The sequence below is a fragment of the Pipra filicauda genome, unplaced genomic scaffold, assembly GCF_003945595.2.
Source record: "Pipra filicauda isolate LSUMZ 115617 unplaced genomic scaffold, ASM394559v2 scaffold234_size1211729_pilon, whole genome shotgun sequence".
Taxonomy (NCBI): Eukaryota; Metazoa; Chordata; class Aves; order Passeriformes; family Pipridae; genus Pipra; species Pipra filicauda.
The window spans coordinates 223,431-241,519 of NW_024104348.1; the positions used below are offsets into that span (position 1 = coordinate 223,431).

At 39.5% G+C, this 18,089-nt stretch overlaps 1 protein-coding gene across 3 annotated transcripts in view; it reads left to right on the forward strand.

Annotated features, from left to right (window-relative positions):
* Positions 1-18,089, forward strand: part of TSPAN9 (tetraspanin 9) — a 172,387-nt gene that overhangs the window by 31,356 nt on the left and 122,942 nt on the right. Inside the window, exon 1 of one of the 3 annotated variants that reach the window (XM_039381613.1) lies at positions 11,259-11,402. The exons of the other annotated variants lie outside the window; for them this stretch is intronic. Within the exon in view, the coding sequence (XP_039237547.1) occupies positions 11,387-11,402 (16 nt within the window). The 5' untranslated portion in view covers positions 11,259-11,386. Of the gene's footprint in view, positions 1-11,258; positions 11,403-18,089 lie in introns of those variants that run through there. 3 annotated transcript variants of the gene reach the window in all.

Below are 18,089 nucleotides of genomic sequence, written 5' to 3' on the forward strand. Positions count from 1 at the left end.
CAGTAATTGTAATGACCTGGGACATATTGTCTCATCAGTGTGTTCCCTGACTATGGTATGAGGCTGCATGTATTTGAGATACAAGTCGGAAGGGTTGGTCAGGAAATAGGGTTTGTCTGGACAACAGTTTAGATAGACTTTATATTACTCTTCAACATATCATCTAGAGAAAAGATTTTCTCACGTAAAGCATGTCTTTGCTTGGAAGGTGGAAAGGTTTCTTAATAGTCTGTGCTACTTATTTTTTAACATATAAGTCAGCACTCCCTGATGTGATGGAACAGCTTAAAATTAGTGTTTGTTTCCGTAGATAGATCAGTGGGGGTTATTTTCTGTTGGTGTTGCAGCTCACAGAGAGGGCTTTGAAACAATGATTTGTGGATTCTAAAACACTTGAAACAGCATATCTGAACCTATGCCATTGCAGGACTTCATGAGCTGAGCCTTGAGGAGAAATTGTGACATTTCAATGCAGTCATGAAGAGTGACAGTAAAAAAGTTACTGTCTATTCATGGATAAATTGAATGAAAACAGAACTTCTGTCTTAATAAAAAGGAATGTTCTTGGCAGCAGGGTGATTTTGACTTTTGATGAGAAAGAAACTCATTGTCAAACTTCTAAGTGGGATTTTTTAAATTTTTGGGTGCCTGATTATCAAGAGTAAAGAGCACCAAGAAGAATAGCTGATTCAGTGTAGATGTTTTTTCCTCTGTTTTGCAGTGATCTGTACATGATTCACCTGGAGTGAATGTAAATTGAACCCAAAGCATACCTTGCGCTGCCCCTCTTCTTTTCTCTTCCCTGCCTACTGGGCATCTTCTTTAATTGTGTAAGGATGCAGAACTGTGGCATCCTGATTTGTATAGATTTAAACTCTCTACCACCCCAAAGTTAGAAGGAGAGAATCCAGAAGTCTTGTGCTTCATATCAAATAGGTAGCTCATTGACCAGTCTTGTATCCAGCTAGGCAAGTCCTAAGAGCCTGAGAACAGAGACAGAAGGTAAAGTTCAAGGGTAAAGGACAACAGCTTTGTGGAAGTCTCAACTTGCTATTTATTGTGGATGGAAAACTGGGGAAAGCAGGTTAGGGAAAATTCTGTTATTTGTGTTCCTTTATTAGAGATTTAGGATCAACATGTTCCCTATTTTAAAGCTCTGCATTTAGTGACTGCTGCTAATGTGCTCCTTGGGACCAACAGTAACATAGACATCTGCATGAGAAATGTTAAAGCTGCAGCCATTATGTTTTGTAAGCTTCCCAAATGATGAGATGCCCACCTTTACTACTTATGTTTGATCAGTCTTCACTTTTCCTGAAGTGAGCCTGTAAATTAATTCTCGTCCTTTTATTTCCTATCTGTTGATCTATTGGGATCCTTTCTAATTGCATCATAATGGAGTATGCAAGTTATGGCTGTGTTAGCTTGTCCAAGTAAGATAGGAGGGCTGTGAAAGCTTGTAGGTGTAACAGAAGACTGAGGGAAGTGCTAAGCAGATAAATGCACCTTTGAGTCACAGAATACCAGCTCGATTGGATTTGAGAGCAAACACAAGAACCAAGACCAGTTTGTGGGAAGAAGAGACCTCAGGAAAAGTTAATTGAATCAGCCAGCAGATAGTGTAGGAATTGCTACGTCACTTCTGCCTATATAGTATTAATGGCAATTGCTGTAAGTAATATAAAACAAATAAAGTTAGCCCATGGATTAATCCACCCAACCACGTGGATTTCAAGATGGACTAGTGAGCTGCAGCTGATACTTCTGAACTCCATCAGATATAGGGGAAAATCAGAATGCCTGAGGACATGTTTAACACTTTCAACAGTGACAAAAAAAGTCCTCAGTTTTGCTGGAAACGTTCATTTTTTGCTCACTAGATCTACTGATGGCCAGGTGTTGTGCCCAGTGCTGGTTTGTTTTGTCAATGGTTTTATTTAATGACTGTGCACTGACTGGACATCAGCTTTTTTAGTAACAAATTGAAAGTCATTAACTAAGCTTCTTCTCAATGCTGTCATGTCTGAGTTGGAGAAAAGAGATGACAGGATTTTTTGAGGATTGCCCGGATCACACCACAGATGTTACATGTCATTAATAGTAGTTTCTTTGGCTTTTCTTCACAATTAGATTTCAGTCTTGCCATTCTTCACCATTTGCTTTCTTGAATGTTTAAAGTTCTCATTTTTAAAGTTCGCAGGGTAGATAAAGTAACTTTAAAGCAGATAAGTAACACTCAGGGTTGTGTAGATGATAAAAGAATCTGGGGGTTGCTAATGGTTCAACTGTATAAAGCAGTCTGAGAGAAAATTCAAAGTCAGAACTTCTCAGAAGAAATGAGATTATAAAAAAGGAATTTCTGTGTGATAGAAGAACTTCATGTTTCTACAGGTAAACAGGAAAAACAGGAGGCTTGTGCAGACTGGAAAATATGTAATTTAGTGGAATGTCAGTAAGCTACTTCAGTGTAACTGTGTCAACCGAGTGAATTATGTTTCAGGAGCTGCTGTGCAAAAAGTGGGAGCTTTCCAATTCAGTTTCATGGGAAAGAAATTGGAACTCTAAGAGCAGGAGAAAAAAAAGCATAGTGCTGTAAATGCACTGTGGATATGCAGTAATAGCCATATGGGAGCTCAGTATTGCAGCTTATTTATTATACTGTAAGTCTTTTTATTTGTAGAGGTATATCAGTAAGTTTCCTGTTGGAGCTGCAGTTTAAATCAGTTCTTTAACTGGCAAGATATACAGTGGCAAGTTGAATTTTATGATGACACAGTATAAATTTCCAACCTATGTCAATTTAAGGGTGGGATTGAGGCAGACAGCATTGTCTATATGGGCAAAACCGAAGTGTAGACAAATGACCCCAAGTCTTCATTGGCCTATTGATGGCAGTACTTGCCTAAGTAGTGCTTTGTGGTCAGTGTACTCTGCCCATGCAGTCAGTAGTGCTCATTAGAGCTCTAGCCTTGCTTTCAGCTTCTTGGATTTCTTTGTTTCTGTAAGCATTGTTAAAAGGCACTGCAGGCAAAGGCTGTGACTTGAAGACTGTTGGTACGTGGGAGGCTGGATCTGTGCTGCACAATACAGCCCTAAGCGGAGAACCTTGAGGTAATAATAGAGGCCGTAGCTTTGGACTGTGTGACGTGGTGTGGCTTGGTGCAGTCAGTTGCTTTGATGTGTGTCTGCTACAGTCCAACATTTCAATCCTGTGTCAAAATGCAGAGCTTCAGGAGATTACCCTTGCACAAAGACTGTGAGACTTTCCTCATTTAAAAACAAAACAAAACAAAAAAAGAAGAATTAAATTCTTGACACCAAGGGGTCCAAATTCTATTGAACTGAAACCAGAAGTGAACTCAGGCTCAATGGAGATTAAGTAACTTAAGGGGTAGCTGCAGAAGTGGAAAAAGTCTGTAGTGAAAATAGTCTCCAGCAATCAACTGGGGATACTGTTGAGCTCTTGATTTAAACTGTAGCATTTCTCTTCCTTATGTAAATCCTGCCCTCTGGCCAAAGGACTCATTTCCATGGTTGCTATGTTGCTGGTTCTCCAACATACAGTGTACATGGACGTTGCTGTTTTCATTGGCTCAAAACTTCCAACTGTTTGTCAGCAACAAAGATGCTGCATCAGCTTCTTGCTCACTACAGCTGGAACAGGGAACTGCCAAAACATTCTTGAAAATAATAATAAAAAAAAGCCAATGCAAATGTGGTGGTCAAACAGCTGAGAAGAAAAAAATCACTTAAACCTTTCATTTCTCTCTCTGTCCTCCCATTTTCTTCTCTTTTTAACTCACTCTTCCCTGTACACTAACCGAGCTTTAGTTCATAGATGCGTGAAGGACAGGAGCTTTGCTGGTGTGTAGAACTGAAGATCCCGAAGTGTGTTATAAAGAAGGGTGTTTATCACCATTCCCCTTCTAGATGCAGGATCCCAAAGCATTGGTAGTGCTAAGTGACCTGATGTAGCTACCTGTGAAGTCCCCGTTGCAACCAAGAAGCCAAAAACCTCCTGCAGCCAATATACCATGGTTTCTGACTTGAACTATTCTAACTTGAACTTTTCTAACCTGATCTGACTTGAACTATGTTAAACTACATACCTTCTTTTGAAAGTATAACTTCTCATTAAAAGCTTATTTGCTATTCACCTTGCTATTCTTCCTGGTTTTTTATAGTCTTGTTTTTAATAATAAAAATATGTACAGGACCTAGGCCATTGCACGTTCTCACAAGAATTTTACTAACACATAAGTGCTAAGCAGTACCTCCTTGATTTGAAAGACAAAGCAGCAAGGAATTATAATTTAGGGGTATTTCTTTTTAGTGAACCTGCTTCACTACGTTTATATGTCCGCTGTGGAATGTCATCACATATTCCATAACTCAGTGTAACTTGCATCAGCGCTACAGTGCAGGCTGGGATGCATTTTATCTGTTGGCTACATTTCTGTAAGACTAAAGACTAATTCTTCATCTCCATTTGAGATAGGAGGGCAGTGGGAGCAAGATGAAGTGTTGCAACAGTCCTCATACTTAATCCAGTTCCCAGAAATGACAAAAGGCAATGTGCCATGTGATACGTTTCATGCACAGTGGTCCCAACCACCAAGGGCCTGGCCGATTGCCAGTGAGGACCTGAGCAGGGCAGAGTTTCAGAATGTGCTTGGGGTGGTCATGAATGTCAAGTTCCTGATGCCTCTCTGAAATGAGATGTAGTAACAGCTGTGCATTCCTATGCTGCTGCAGAAGAGGAGTGGGATTCGTGTTCTGATTCATATTCATTTGCTAGAGGGAGCTTCTGATTGCCTTCCAGATGGTGGTCAACTGAGTGTCACTTGGGTGTCTTGAAAAGTGCATTACATCAGGAAACTTCTGGAACTGGGAGTGAAGGAAGAGGGAGAGAAATAGTCAGCAGTCTTCAGAGAGCATTTTCCTAGAAGCCTGGGCTAATGAGGAGTGTGTTGGCTGTATAAGGCAGCTGTTACTCAGTACAAAAGGATATGATCAAGGGTAGTGGGGAAATTCTGTTTGTAGTTCTTTAAACCTCTTGGTGATGTTGTTATAGTAGTTTTACCAGCCTCTGTTTCAGTATTTCCATCCGCTAGATGGGATGCTGCTTGTGATATGTATTCAGCTTGACAAAATGAAGTTCCTCTCGTGCAGCCAGTTACTAGGAATTGCATTTTCCTATTATAACTTTGTGTAACCAGTATGCAGGAAAAGGGCATTGACATGAAAAAAAGAAGTAAAAGGTAGTAACTTCGACATTTTCTGCTTTTGTTTCATATAATGCATTATCAGTACTACTTGTTTAAGCTTTTGAACAAGCTTTTGTCTCTACGAATAAGATGCTGACATTCTTGTGGGAACTACTGTATTTCCCACACCTCTAAAACTTGTAATAACCTGCTGATTCATAAATGAGTGTCTTCCTTTGCCTTATGGTCTTTCATGGCTCTATCTTTTCCCTTCCTCCAGGTTCTCAGCCCAGTCTAATTACTGTCAGTGCAACAGCTGCTCCCTCTGCACTGCTGAAATCTGTGTCTGTCCATTTCAGTGAATTCCCCTCTCATATCCAGGCTCAGCTGAGAGGTCCCCCCTGCCTGTGCCTCTTTTGTCTCCTACTAACTAACGACATAAAGCATTTTGGTGTAGAGTTTGCATTAATAAGGTGAAAACAAAAATTGCCCCACAAAAAAACAAACAAGCACTGAAAAAACTGTATTGTGTGAGACAGTGGCTCATTTGGAGCCTTATTTTGACAAACTTAGATTGGAAAAAAAATCCCACTGTGCATCTTCATGTCTCACTGAGCTCTTTCTTTAGTGAGTTAAGATCAGCTCCCTTTCCCGCCAGCTCATTGTTTGATCAGAAGCATGCAAGTGTCTGAGAAGCAGAACAACACAAAGAGATGTTGTGTCTGTTCACGTAGCATAAGTATATATATGTGGGGCAGGACAGCATAGTCTGAAAATGTAATTAAATATAATAATAAAAAAAAGGAGTGGTGGTGAAAAACATGCATGCATTATTCTAATCCTGCTCCTTTCATAACAAAGAACAAATCTGTCTGCTGCTACTCCAGTTGCAGTCTGATTTTCTTAATCTATATGCATGCATGAGAAGAATCAATTCAATAGAAAGTAAATGTAAAATCACGAAATAATCACTGTAATGTGTTTAAGGATGGCCTCCTGTAAGCTTGCTTTCTTTGCTCTTTCTTCGTCCACTCTAAAACTCATAAGTATAATGTGAATATAAGGGATGGAGAAAAAAATTAACCAATCTCTTTTTTGCTTTTGAGCCATGTGAAGAATGCCTGCAAAGGTGTTAGTTTCTTTTGTGTATTTTGTTTACTTGTATTATTTGTTCCTCTACACTAGAAATTCAGATGCACCATCAGTGCAAGCAAGAATTTTGGGAGCAAGATTGGGGTTTGTATGAAGTGAGGGAAACAGATGGGAAATAAAGGGATAAAGGGCACCTTAAAGCTTTGTCCTTTCTCTCTATGACTTGTCCTTTTAAGCTATTTTGCCCTTGTTTTATTTCCCGTTACAGCTCAGTTTTTTGAGCTAATACTTCACAGCCCTGGAGACCAGAACTAGAATCTCCACTCCCTTCCCACCCCTCTAACTTTACTAGTACAAACTAGAATAAAAAAAAAAATTCTTCAGTTTCAAAACATACAGCACAACTGAAAATGGGAACAGGAGGTAGCATTGAACACATGTACTGGTGCATCTAAGGAGTTGGTGCCTAGTATTGCACACTTGATTGCATGGAAATAGCCATGAATTTGACTCTTCCATCTCTACTCTTTCCTACACTTTCATCAGTAGATGATGTTTCCTCTGTTCCTACTTAAATATGTTGTCAACTTGACATATTAGAAACATGCTGGAATTTGCAGGTGACATGAGCATTTAAATTGTCTCCTTGTCAAGAGCTGGTTTTTGACTTTTGTTTTCATGAGGCAGAAAAAGAGAAAATTACTATTAGTCTGTGATTTTATGGTGATCTGAACATATGAGTCCCCAAGGCTGCAGCCCTACTCCTCTTTCTGGTATAGACCCCCTCACTCACACATGGACAGACAGCCCCTTACTCCTGCATCTCCTGCATTGTGGATCCCCCAGTTGTTAGCCTTGGACATAGAGTTCATCCAATAGCAGGTCTTCCAGTTGACCTCTAGACTTGAGTCTCTCCAAAAGTTGGCCAGGACCACCCTGATCTCTCCAGAAACCAATTCCACTAGTTACCTCACTTCCAGAGACACAGCTGTCTGCCAAACCACCTAGCTTAACTACTTGCTTAGCCAGCAAATAGCTGCCAGCTATTGTGGCTTGATAGTTCCTAGCAATTACACACTCACTGCAGTTGCTGACACCACAGATATGTAGACTCTAAAACCTGTAGTCCCATCCAAGCAGCAAACCTGTTTACACATGACTGGCCCATTTTATCCTCTTGTCCCTCTATTTTCCATGCTCGCTCCCCCCTAAATCACCTGGATCCATCCCTTCCCCTGCTTTTGTTTCCTACCCTAAACATCCTATAATAATTCTTGTGCAATTCTGGAATGATATTTCTCCACATCCCATAATGTGTCCCATACTCCTGGACACTAACCTCCCTTAGCCTATAAGGTGAGTGAGTGCTTCTCGAGTTGACTCGTCAAGTGGGTGTCACACCTGGGCAATGGGGCTGAGGGCTCTTCTGGGTCAGGTCTAGCAGGGGGCTGGGGCTCTGTGTTCCTGGCAGAGTTCTTCTAAGTCCCCATGCCTTTGTGCTCATATGTATGTGTAGATAAAAGCCTTTGAGGGGATGATCATTCTCCTTTGATGGCCCTGGGAGTACCCAAGATATTACTGGGATTCCCCACCTGTCCTTGCCTCCCTGTGCTCCTGTTTGTTTGGTTGCTTATCACATAACCAAATCATCACCACCTACAGGGAGGTGAATAAGTAGGCACCAGCCTTCGGATACCAATCATTCCCCCACAAAGCACAAAAAATTAATTTTTGTCTCCCTTATTTCTCTTTTTGTGTGACTCTTATTCAAGAATTCTTAACTACTGGGTAACTGCAAAAACTCTTTGTGTAGGACATGACAGTGATTGATGCTTGGCTCTCTAGTCATATTTGCATTTATTTTTCTGTTGAGAGGCTTTCTGTAGTGTTTGTCATCAGTGTATTTATGTGCTTATGTTAAGAAGATTCATGATGTGATGAATGATGACCTGACAGGGTTGATATTAACAATTCTCCTTAATTTATTTATGTGCTACTATTGTTTTGCTGTAACTGGTAAAATATAAGAGGGACAAAAAGGATGTGGGAGCTCCAACGATACCTCTCTCTTAGGCTGTTTTTACCCAGCTGTTAGTTTGGCTCCAGTCCTTCAGCATCCCCCCATCTCTATCTGCTTTCTCCCTTTCTTTTTTTCCCCTCCACCCTCCAATCTGCTGCAGCTGTTAAAGTTTCATCATTGTCTACAAATACCACATTTCTCATTATCACCTCAGACCCTTCTGTGCTAAGGGGAATGTCATTTGTGTGCTCTGCATGTGTATTATTGTTAGATGATCTGCAGCCAAAGTGGTACTTACACCTTTGACTGCAGCAAGGCTGAATTCCCTGGTAAGAGGCACACATAAGATGTATAAATATTGAAGGATGAGGTTTGCAGACTCGCTATCAGAAAGTGGTTACACTTTTTTGTTCCTATGCTCCACTTTTCAGGTGCCTTTGTACCTGTAGTTAGCCTTATCAGCATCTGATTTAACACTGGATGCCAGCATATTTATCCCTTTTGGCAGTTTTAGTGCTATGTCAGTCATTGACTGTCACAGCTGTATCATATATTAGATAGCTTATCCTAAAATATGATTTTCAGGTATGAAACTGCTGCTCATTTTAATATACTTTATCAACCTGTTGCAGGTTTTTTTCAGATGATTTTTAGGTTTGTGTGTGTTTTGAATCAACTGCTTTTGTGAATTTCTTTCTGCTCACTATCTTGAGATATCTATGATATCCATTTTGCACTTATCTTGGCTTCCCAACAAAACTCTGGCAATGCCCCTTTTCTTTCTGTACAGTCTTCTGTGATTACTGCAGGCCTGGCAGTGCATCTTAATTTGGACTTAGGGGTCTGCTTGGAGTTCTAACTTACTTGTACCTTGGTTCTGTCTCGCTGTCTTGTTCTTCATATCTCTGCAATTCTTACTGAATCATTTGTGGGTAAAAGAGACCTTGAGCAAGTCATTAGGCTTTTCACATGTACAGTAGGAATTGCATATCCCACAAAAGGGCCTAAAATAGATGTTAATTATAGTGTTCCTTTGCAACATTTGTGATCCACATGACTAATTCCCTCTAGTTCTCTTTAAGAGAGGTCTTATATCCTCAGACTGCAAGGCCTGTAGATTTAACTTACTAGACCAGTGGGAGGAGAACCTCATTCCAGGGAACAGAATAGGCCTTTCAGTCAAAATTGGTAGGAGGCACATTGGTATGTACCTGCACATGTGGCCTACATATGTGTATCTATGTGCCAAAATAAACTGTATAAAATGAAGTCAGGGGACATCTGTGATCACTGATGTAAAGCTTCTATTTGCACACTGGAGAACTGAAAGCATCTGTGTTCAGTGTTACGTGTCATTGTGTGTTGCCTCATTTCTACACTGGATGCATATTGTGAATTCTGTTGTGCAAATACAACCTTACTTTGTGCAGTCTAAGACAGTTTAAAGCAAAATACTTCTGACTGGACTTGTCATCTCCTGTTCTTCCCTCTCAATAAACAGCAAGGATATTTGCACACAACCGACAATTCCAGGTATTTTTCTTTCTGCTGTCATGTTTGTTTCATTAAATCCTTTGCAAAGAGATAGTGGATGCAGCTCCTTTTGCAGTGCTAGTTCTCTGTGTAATGGGCTTAGGATGCTTTCCTGAGTGCAGGAGTTGCAAAGTTAAAGGTTTGCCAGGGTGCCATGTTGAACACTGGTATTGGTCTGGGGTTCGTCACAGAATCAGTGAGGCTGCAGAGGACCTCTGGAGATCCTTTAGTCCAATCCATTTGCTTAAAGCAGGGTCAGCTAGAACAGGTTGCACAAGTCTGTGTCCAGTCAGGTTTTTAATACCTCCAAGGATGGACATTCCACAAGCTTTCTGGGCAATCTGTGCTAGTGTTAGGTAATCCTTAGAGGAAAAAAAAGATTTTTCTTACATTTAATCATAATATCTCAGCGTCTCCTCATATGGAGGATGTTCCAGTCCCTTAAACATCTTTGTGGCCGTTCACTGGAGTCGCTCCAGTATGTTCATGTCTGTCTTGTGCCCAGCACATGTGATAGTACTCCAGGTGTGTCCTTACCAGTGCTGAGTAGAGGGAAACAGCCACATTCCTTGTCCTGATGGTGTTGTTGCTCTTAATGTAACAACGTGCTGTTGGCCTTCTTTGCCTCAAGGGCATGTTGCTTGCTCACATTGAGCCCATTGTCCACCGAGACCCCCAGGTTTGTTTCTGCAAAGCTGATTTCCAGTCCATCTTCCCCCAGCATATACTGGTGCATGGGGTTATTCCTCTTCAGGTGCAAGACTTTGCATTTCCCTTTGTCACTTTTCACAAGGTTCTTGTGAGCCCATATCTCCAGCCTGTCAAGGTCCCTGTGAAGGGTAGCACAACCATTTGGTGTATCAGCCAGTCTTCCTGATTTTGTAGCCTCTGCAAATTTGTCAAGGGGGGAAATGGTAATGGCAAATACAGCTTCACAAAATTCTCATTTACTTTGGTAGATCAGAGTGAAAGCAGGATCTTGCCAGGTGCCCCAGAGAGAAAGTGTTTGCTGGATGCAGTATGACTGTTGTGTAAAGCTTAAAACAGTTTTCCTCCATGTCAGGGCTCTTGGATTTGTGTACTGATGAGGACTGTATGTGACCTATCTGCGTTTTAATTATTCAGGAAGGATGTCCTATACATCAGTGCCTGCTGATAACAAATCTGAAATGAATACTTCAAATGACTACTTTTGATGCTTGCTTTAGAGCCTGTAAGTCAAAGAGATCCTGGTTGGAAATCCTTATGAGACTCTAGGGAGCCCTGAGGGATGCAGGTGTTGTCTCCCAGTACATAAATAATGCTCCACACATTTTCAGTTAAGGGAAATGTGAGTTTTTGTAAATAAGTATGGACTCATGACTATCTTGGATGGACCTTTCTGTTTCTTACTTTTACTAGTCAGGAGGTACCTGCCCTCTTCAGCAATCTGCGACTTGTGGGCCACCTGATTTTGACATGCTCCACTCAGGACAGAACGCTCAGCCCTCCTCTACCTGGTGTTGAACGCTGTTGGTTGAAAATCGCATCTGCTATGGCTAATATTCACAGTAAGCAGTCCTGAAAGTGCATTTTTACCTTGTGTTTCTTGACCTAGAGGTTGTGGGGAGATCACTTTAAACGATGTGTTTAAACTCTGCAAGCCCTGGTCTGAAAACAGGTGTTGAAAACTGATTGCCAACTTGCTTTGGGGATGTGGACTTAATTGCTTCATTCTGTTAACAATGTTTTTAATGGATTTATCTATTACAAGTCTCATCAAGTCCTCTCTGCTTTCTTCTGCCAAATAAATATTCCCTAATAATCCCCAAATCTGTTCCTTCATTTTCATTATTTATTTGCTTGTTTAATAAATCAACTTTTTTTTTTTTTTTTTTTTTAATCCCAGAAGCCTAAACTGACTTAAACATGAGCTGCTCCTTGGCTGAACCACATAGAAGCTTCTGTATAGGGTGCTATATTTTGTCAGTGTTCTTTGAAGAACCACTGGGGCTCCAGATAATCAGGACTACATAGTGATGTTCCTGAGGCGTGTGTAGGTGTCTTGGGAGAATAATATGAAATAGGTCTTGCATGTCTCTGCTAAGCTAAAGCAACAGGGAAACAGTTAGTTCTGGGCTTCCTGCATTGTACTGAGCTTCTCATTTCTAAAGCTGACAATGAAATTCTTGGCTATTTGCAGGATATGAGCTGGATCTCCCATAGAACCCCACTGAAAGTGCCTTCATACTTGACAGTAAAACATTAGTAACTAATAACCTGTTCATTTAAACTCTTACCTAAGCATTCTGCATAATTGTTTCATAAACAAACTGAATAAATATTTTGAATAATCTTATTTTAAAATTCTCTTGATCTAATTTATTTTCCATAAGTATATCTTTAGAATAGAATAGACTATTTAAGTTGGAAATTTATTTCAGATAAAATTCTGCTCTGTCAGCATCCTAATGCTGGAATTGCACACACAATTTGCAGCACCATTCCCAAGGAAAGAAAAGGAAGGAAATGCAGATTTGCAGATTTTGTCCATGTCACTCACTTACAGATAGGTCTCTGCAGAATAATAAAGAGCTTCAGTGTCATTGGCTTTTTTTTTTTTTAGCTAAACAGACATAGACTTCACATACTGTAAGGTGCCTCTAGCTGGGTACCATTTTAGGAGAGTTCTATATTGTATTACATGTTTCTAGCTGGTGGTTCAAATTTCTAAAGTAGGATTTTTCTGATTAGAGGCTAAAGTTTGAATTTCCAGTTCCACTGAATCCCCCTTCAAATCTGCTGACTCTGCCAGGCAGACTGATGTTTTAGTGGATTTGTTAATGTTTAAACTGCATTCTTATCATTCTTTTCTCACAGGAAAATATCTGTAAATAACTCTGTCTACAATTTCTTGCTCTGCTGGGTTTCCTGTCACTCTCAGGAATTTTAGTGCCTTCTTTATTTTGAGTCTTAGTATATCTCTAAGAGTGACTAATTGAGGGTATGATGATGGATCAGTGCCATTTGGGTAAAGGAGCATATGCCCCTTTCCTACCTTGTTTTAAAGGTACATAGTATCACTTTATCTTTGCATGTGTTATGGGAATTTTTTATTTCTGGGTTTTAATCTTAAAGTAGGATTATTGCAGTACTAGTTTCTTCCTTTGTTTTCTACAAGAGTGATTGAGTCTATTAAGGTTAAATGCTTGAATCTCACCCAAAAGCCTTTTTTTCCCCCCCAGTTCTAAAGGTTTTTTGACACCACAAAAGCTGGTGTCAAAAATTATATTACATTTAGTGTATCAAGAACAAGGGGTCCAGTTAACTAGGAAAAAATTGCCAAACTGTTACTGAGTAAGAAAGATAGTTGTATCTTAAAATGGAATTTAAAGCTTTCTTACCCTTCAAGACAATTGGACATATCTATTTAGCCTCACCTCTACTTTTTTTGTTTCATTCCCAAAACTACTCTTTATAGTTTCTTTTGATTTGAAATAGAGGAAATAATGAACTCTTGTCAATAGAGCTCTTGTCAATATATATATATACATATATATATATAAATACTAAAAGATTTTGTAACATGATTGAGGATAATTGAAAGTTTTACAAATTGACCTGAAATATGAATTTCAGAACTCTAGAGCAAACAAATTTCAAAAGTTAGCCAGTATTCTTTGTTTGGACCACCGCCAATCCTCATTACACTTGGGATGTGAGGTTTCTATGTTTACCTGAAGAGTTCCTGTTTGACGTTTTTACTGGTTAATTTCTCTCAAAAAACCCCCCAAAATCATCCATGTGTTATCCGGTTTCAAAAACTTGATAGAACGTTCTGAGGAGTGCTAGGTAGTTCATGTTCATTGTGGATATTATCTTGAATATCTGATGTCTTTTTGTGACTTTTCACTCCTTTTAAGGATTGCTGTGAGAGTCAGTCAGCAAACTAGTGAGGACCTTGTATGGCATTGTGCTGGGGCAAGAACAAAACGGGTTGTGCTTTGGTTTGAGAAAATTCTGTTGAGTCAGCGTTCAGCTGCAGTGCAACAGCAGTGCTGGCTTGTGGCAGGAGTGCGGTTGGAGCAGAGTATAGAAAGCTGTGCATTATATCTACTCCAAGCATGTAAGGATTCTCCTCTTTCTCCATAGCTGAGTGCCTGAGTTGGATGAAAGCTTTATCATATGCCTCAGCTGTTGGGCGTGGAACTCTCTTCACTGAAAGGGTGGGATACATGTAGCTCATGGAAGTCCTGAGCATGGAAAGTCATGGTTGTCTTACAAATGCCACCTTAGGAATTTCAGGTTTTTTAGGTTTTCTAGTCTCCATAGTCAACCCTGAGGGTTAGGCAGCTGTATGTAGAGGGGAATGTGTTGTAATTGTGTGTTTGCCTATAACAGGTAGGCAAGTATATGCAATAAGTGTGACACAATAATAAGAACTACAAGTGCTGACTGTTTTAAGTAACATCTTTTTGCTGTGGTTGGCTGGCAGTTTGGACTTAATTGGAAGTTATTTTATTATTGTGATAATTTATATTGAATTTAAATGCATTGTACTGGCTGATAGGAATATTATAAATGTAGCAAATCTTCTGCTGGGTAGTCTATAATACAGGGCATTTTCAAGAGCTGGCAGGTTTTGTACAGGCTGAATTATCATGCAAAATGTCTGAAAGCATATGATTTATGCCAAAGGTGCTGTAAGATTGCATAAATTTAAGACTTTTATTCTGAACTATTGCATTCATGCACTAAAATAATTATAGGGTGCTGACGATGCAGCACCATTTAAGAAAATGAATGACTTAATTTTACTTAAGTCTATTGTTAAACATAAAACTAAGCTACTGTATTAAAAAAAGAAAAGAAAAACCCTGCATAAGAAGATGAAATGCTGTCAAGTCATAGATCATAACACTGCAACTGGGAGTTGCTCTCTGTGGCAAAATTGTATTGCTTTTACCTCCTTTTTTTAAAGCGTCCTTACATGATCAAACAATTCATTCAAATGTTGAAATTTGGTGAGATCTCTGTTGCTGTTAACTTTTTGTATTGGCTATCTCACAGCATGGGCAGTTCTGATCTGAACTGACTCACTGCTAAACCTGCTATAATTATTTATTATCACTGTCTATGATTAGGGGTGGGGATATCACTATTTCTGGCATGGTGATGCTCAGAAGTAGAAAATTACTAGGTCTCGTGTGCATTTAGTACCATAGCGGTTCACGTGATCGTTACCACTTGGATGTGCACACCTACACTGTGAAGTTGAACCCAAGACTGTCTGCATGACCATGTTCTCTCTGGAAACCAACTTCCTCTGTGGGTGTCTATGGGACATCTGGGAGGCCATTGTTTGTGCTGTAGGAGTCCAGACTATCTTCTGGACAGTAGGAGAGCTTGTCTGTGCACTCAGGCGGGGGTTTGTGAGCCCTGCAGGGTAAGGAAGAACGTGGCAGGCTATTGGCACAAAAGCAGTCTGTTCTCTTGTCCTCATCCTTACAAACAGGTTGTGTTTACCAGCAAAGTACTTGGTTTTCTTTGTTTGACAGACCAGATGAAAAAGATTAGTAAACTATGAAAAAGACTTAAAGAAAAAAAAATCCCCACCAAGTTACATCTGCTGTGAAGCAGAGCCTGAAGAGGTAACTTTGAACCAAAGAGCTTGGTCAGTCAGTTGACAGGACAAAGAAATGATGCTGAGAGATGGCCCATGTCAAACCATGTGTCCAGCCTGTGTCAAATCAAGACGTAGCATCCATCACTCAGCAGTCCTTCCTTGTGCAGTGTTGTGGCTCGTTAGGTCCCAGTCCTCATTAGTTACCTATTAGTAGCCTACTGCTGTGTGGCACCTTAGTATAAGGCTGGGTTCGGTGTCCCAAGCAGAAGCAATGGAGCTGGAGAGGAGGAAGCGTAGGGAAGGATGGATGCTGTAGACATTCAGTTGTACTATTCTTTGACTCCCTGTACAACTCCCTTACATAAGGTCCCCGAGTGCAAATACAGTGTTAACAAGAGAAGTCTACAATGCATCACAAGTAGTTGCCCCTTCATCTGTTTCTCAGTCACCATCAACATTGAAGTGGGAAATGGAAAAAAGTGCAATGGGAGAGGAATAATAGATAAATAGCTGATGCTATTTATTAGCAGTTCTTTCCAGGTCAGCATGACACTGACAAACCAAGTCCAAGTCATGCTAGAAATTTTTGATAAGAGCTCAGACATTTAATATTTGAGGTGACATTTCTAGTTTAAGTTGTGATAGAGGTATCTTAGCAATTTTTATATTTTTGTGCTTCACATCAGCCCTCCAGTTTTATTTATTATATTTCCAATTCTGAGCATTCTAATCTTTTTCTTTTTAAAGTAAACCTAAAATATTTATCTGTATTTGTCTGCCAGAAAGAGTGCTGTTGATATAAACAGATATACTGGTGCTCTGTTTTCCCAGCCTTCCAGAAAACAGCTATTCAGCAATACCTACAGTGAAATATATGGTCTTCAGGTGATTGAAGAGAGGTGTGAACTTAAAGGCTTTTGTGGAACTATGCTGGATTCTTCTAGGATAACTTTCATTCCAACTTTGATAAAGCAAGTGAAAGAACTGTAAAAAGCCTGACAATTGCAAGAGAGTGACCTATAGTAGGGTGACCTCTAAAGAAGGAAGAATGAGCAGCTTCACTTTTTTTTTCTTCTCATCTATGCTGCTTAAAGAAAGCTTGGAAGATTATTTCCATGGTTTTGCCACTCCTAGCAATAGAAACTCAGATCTGGCTAAACATCAAAAGACCTTTTCAGTAATTGGAAAGTAGTGGCATCGCATCTTTTGAATTAATTTGGAAATAAATTATTAGTTAAAGATCCCTATCCTTTTTTTTTTATGTAAAACACTTTTTGAATTCATTGAGAAATTTAAGGATGGAAGAACCACAAGTCCACAGCAGAATTGTCTATTTTCAGAAAACAGTGAAAACCAAACTTTATTATTCTGCTCTATTAAAGACACCCAAAAGTTGAAAACCTGTTGAGAAAAATGCTTACCTTTTTTTTTTTTTAGTGCAGCTTTAAATTTCTAATTTTATGGTAAGTTAAATAAAATGTAAATTATCTGATTTAATTTTTTTTTTCATTATTAATTTAGCTGCCATCATCTGTGGAAAAACAGATTTGGTGTTAACTTTGGTTCTCCTTTTGGCTGGGAGAGTGGAAAACAGGAAAATGATTTTACTACTTCTCATGGATCAATGGTCCACCGATTAGGAATTTTAATTTCCATATGGTTTGCATTATGTTAAAAATCTCAAAAATTACTTATTAGCTGTTGTAATATTTAATTTAGGATTATGTAAAATTGGATGTGGTTTGAAATCTGGAATTGAGTTTAAACTGTAAAAATTTGTTATATAGTTATATAAGGCTATGTTAATTGTGCTGGAGGCTTGAAGAATAATGTTTTTGAAAACATGCTTTGCATTTAAAATTAGCACTAGTATCTATTAAATGGTGAACTTTATTTGTTAGTCACCGTGTTAAAGTATAAAAATGGAACTTATCATTTGTGTTTCAAGGTTTAGGTTTTTTTTAGTTGGGAAGAATCTATTTTCTCTCTTTTTTTTTTTTTTTTTTTTTTTTTTTTTTTTTTTTTTTTTTGTACTCTGCAACTTCATGTGAGGTCATGTTGGAGATTAACCCCAGCTGTCAACTTAGTCCCACGCAGCTGCTTGCTTGCTCATTCCCCCTGCAGCGGGCTAGGGGACAGAATCAGAAGAGTAAAAGTGAGAAAACTCATGGGTTGAGATAAAGACAGTTTACTAGGGAAAGCAAAATTTGAGCACTCAAGCAAAGCAAAACAAGGAATTTATTCACCACTTTCACAACTTCACATGGGCAGGCAGGTCTTTGCCATCCCCAGCACAGCAGGGCTCCATCACACATAACAGTGACCTGGGAAGACAAACACCATCATCCTGAACATTCTCCCCTTTCTTCTTCTTCCCCAAGCTTTTTATACTAAACATGACACATATGGTGTGGGTGATCCCTTGGGTCCTGGCTGTGTCCCCTCCCAACTTCTCATGCACCCCAAGCCTCCTCACTGGTGGGGTGGTGTGAGGAGCAGAAAAAGCCTTAATGCTGTGCAAGCACTGCTTAGTGATATCAAAAGAAACATCTTTGTATTATCAGCACTGTTTCCAGCATAAATCCAAAACACAGCCCCATACCAGCTACTGTGAGGAAAATTAACTGTATCC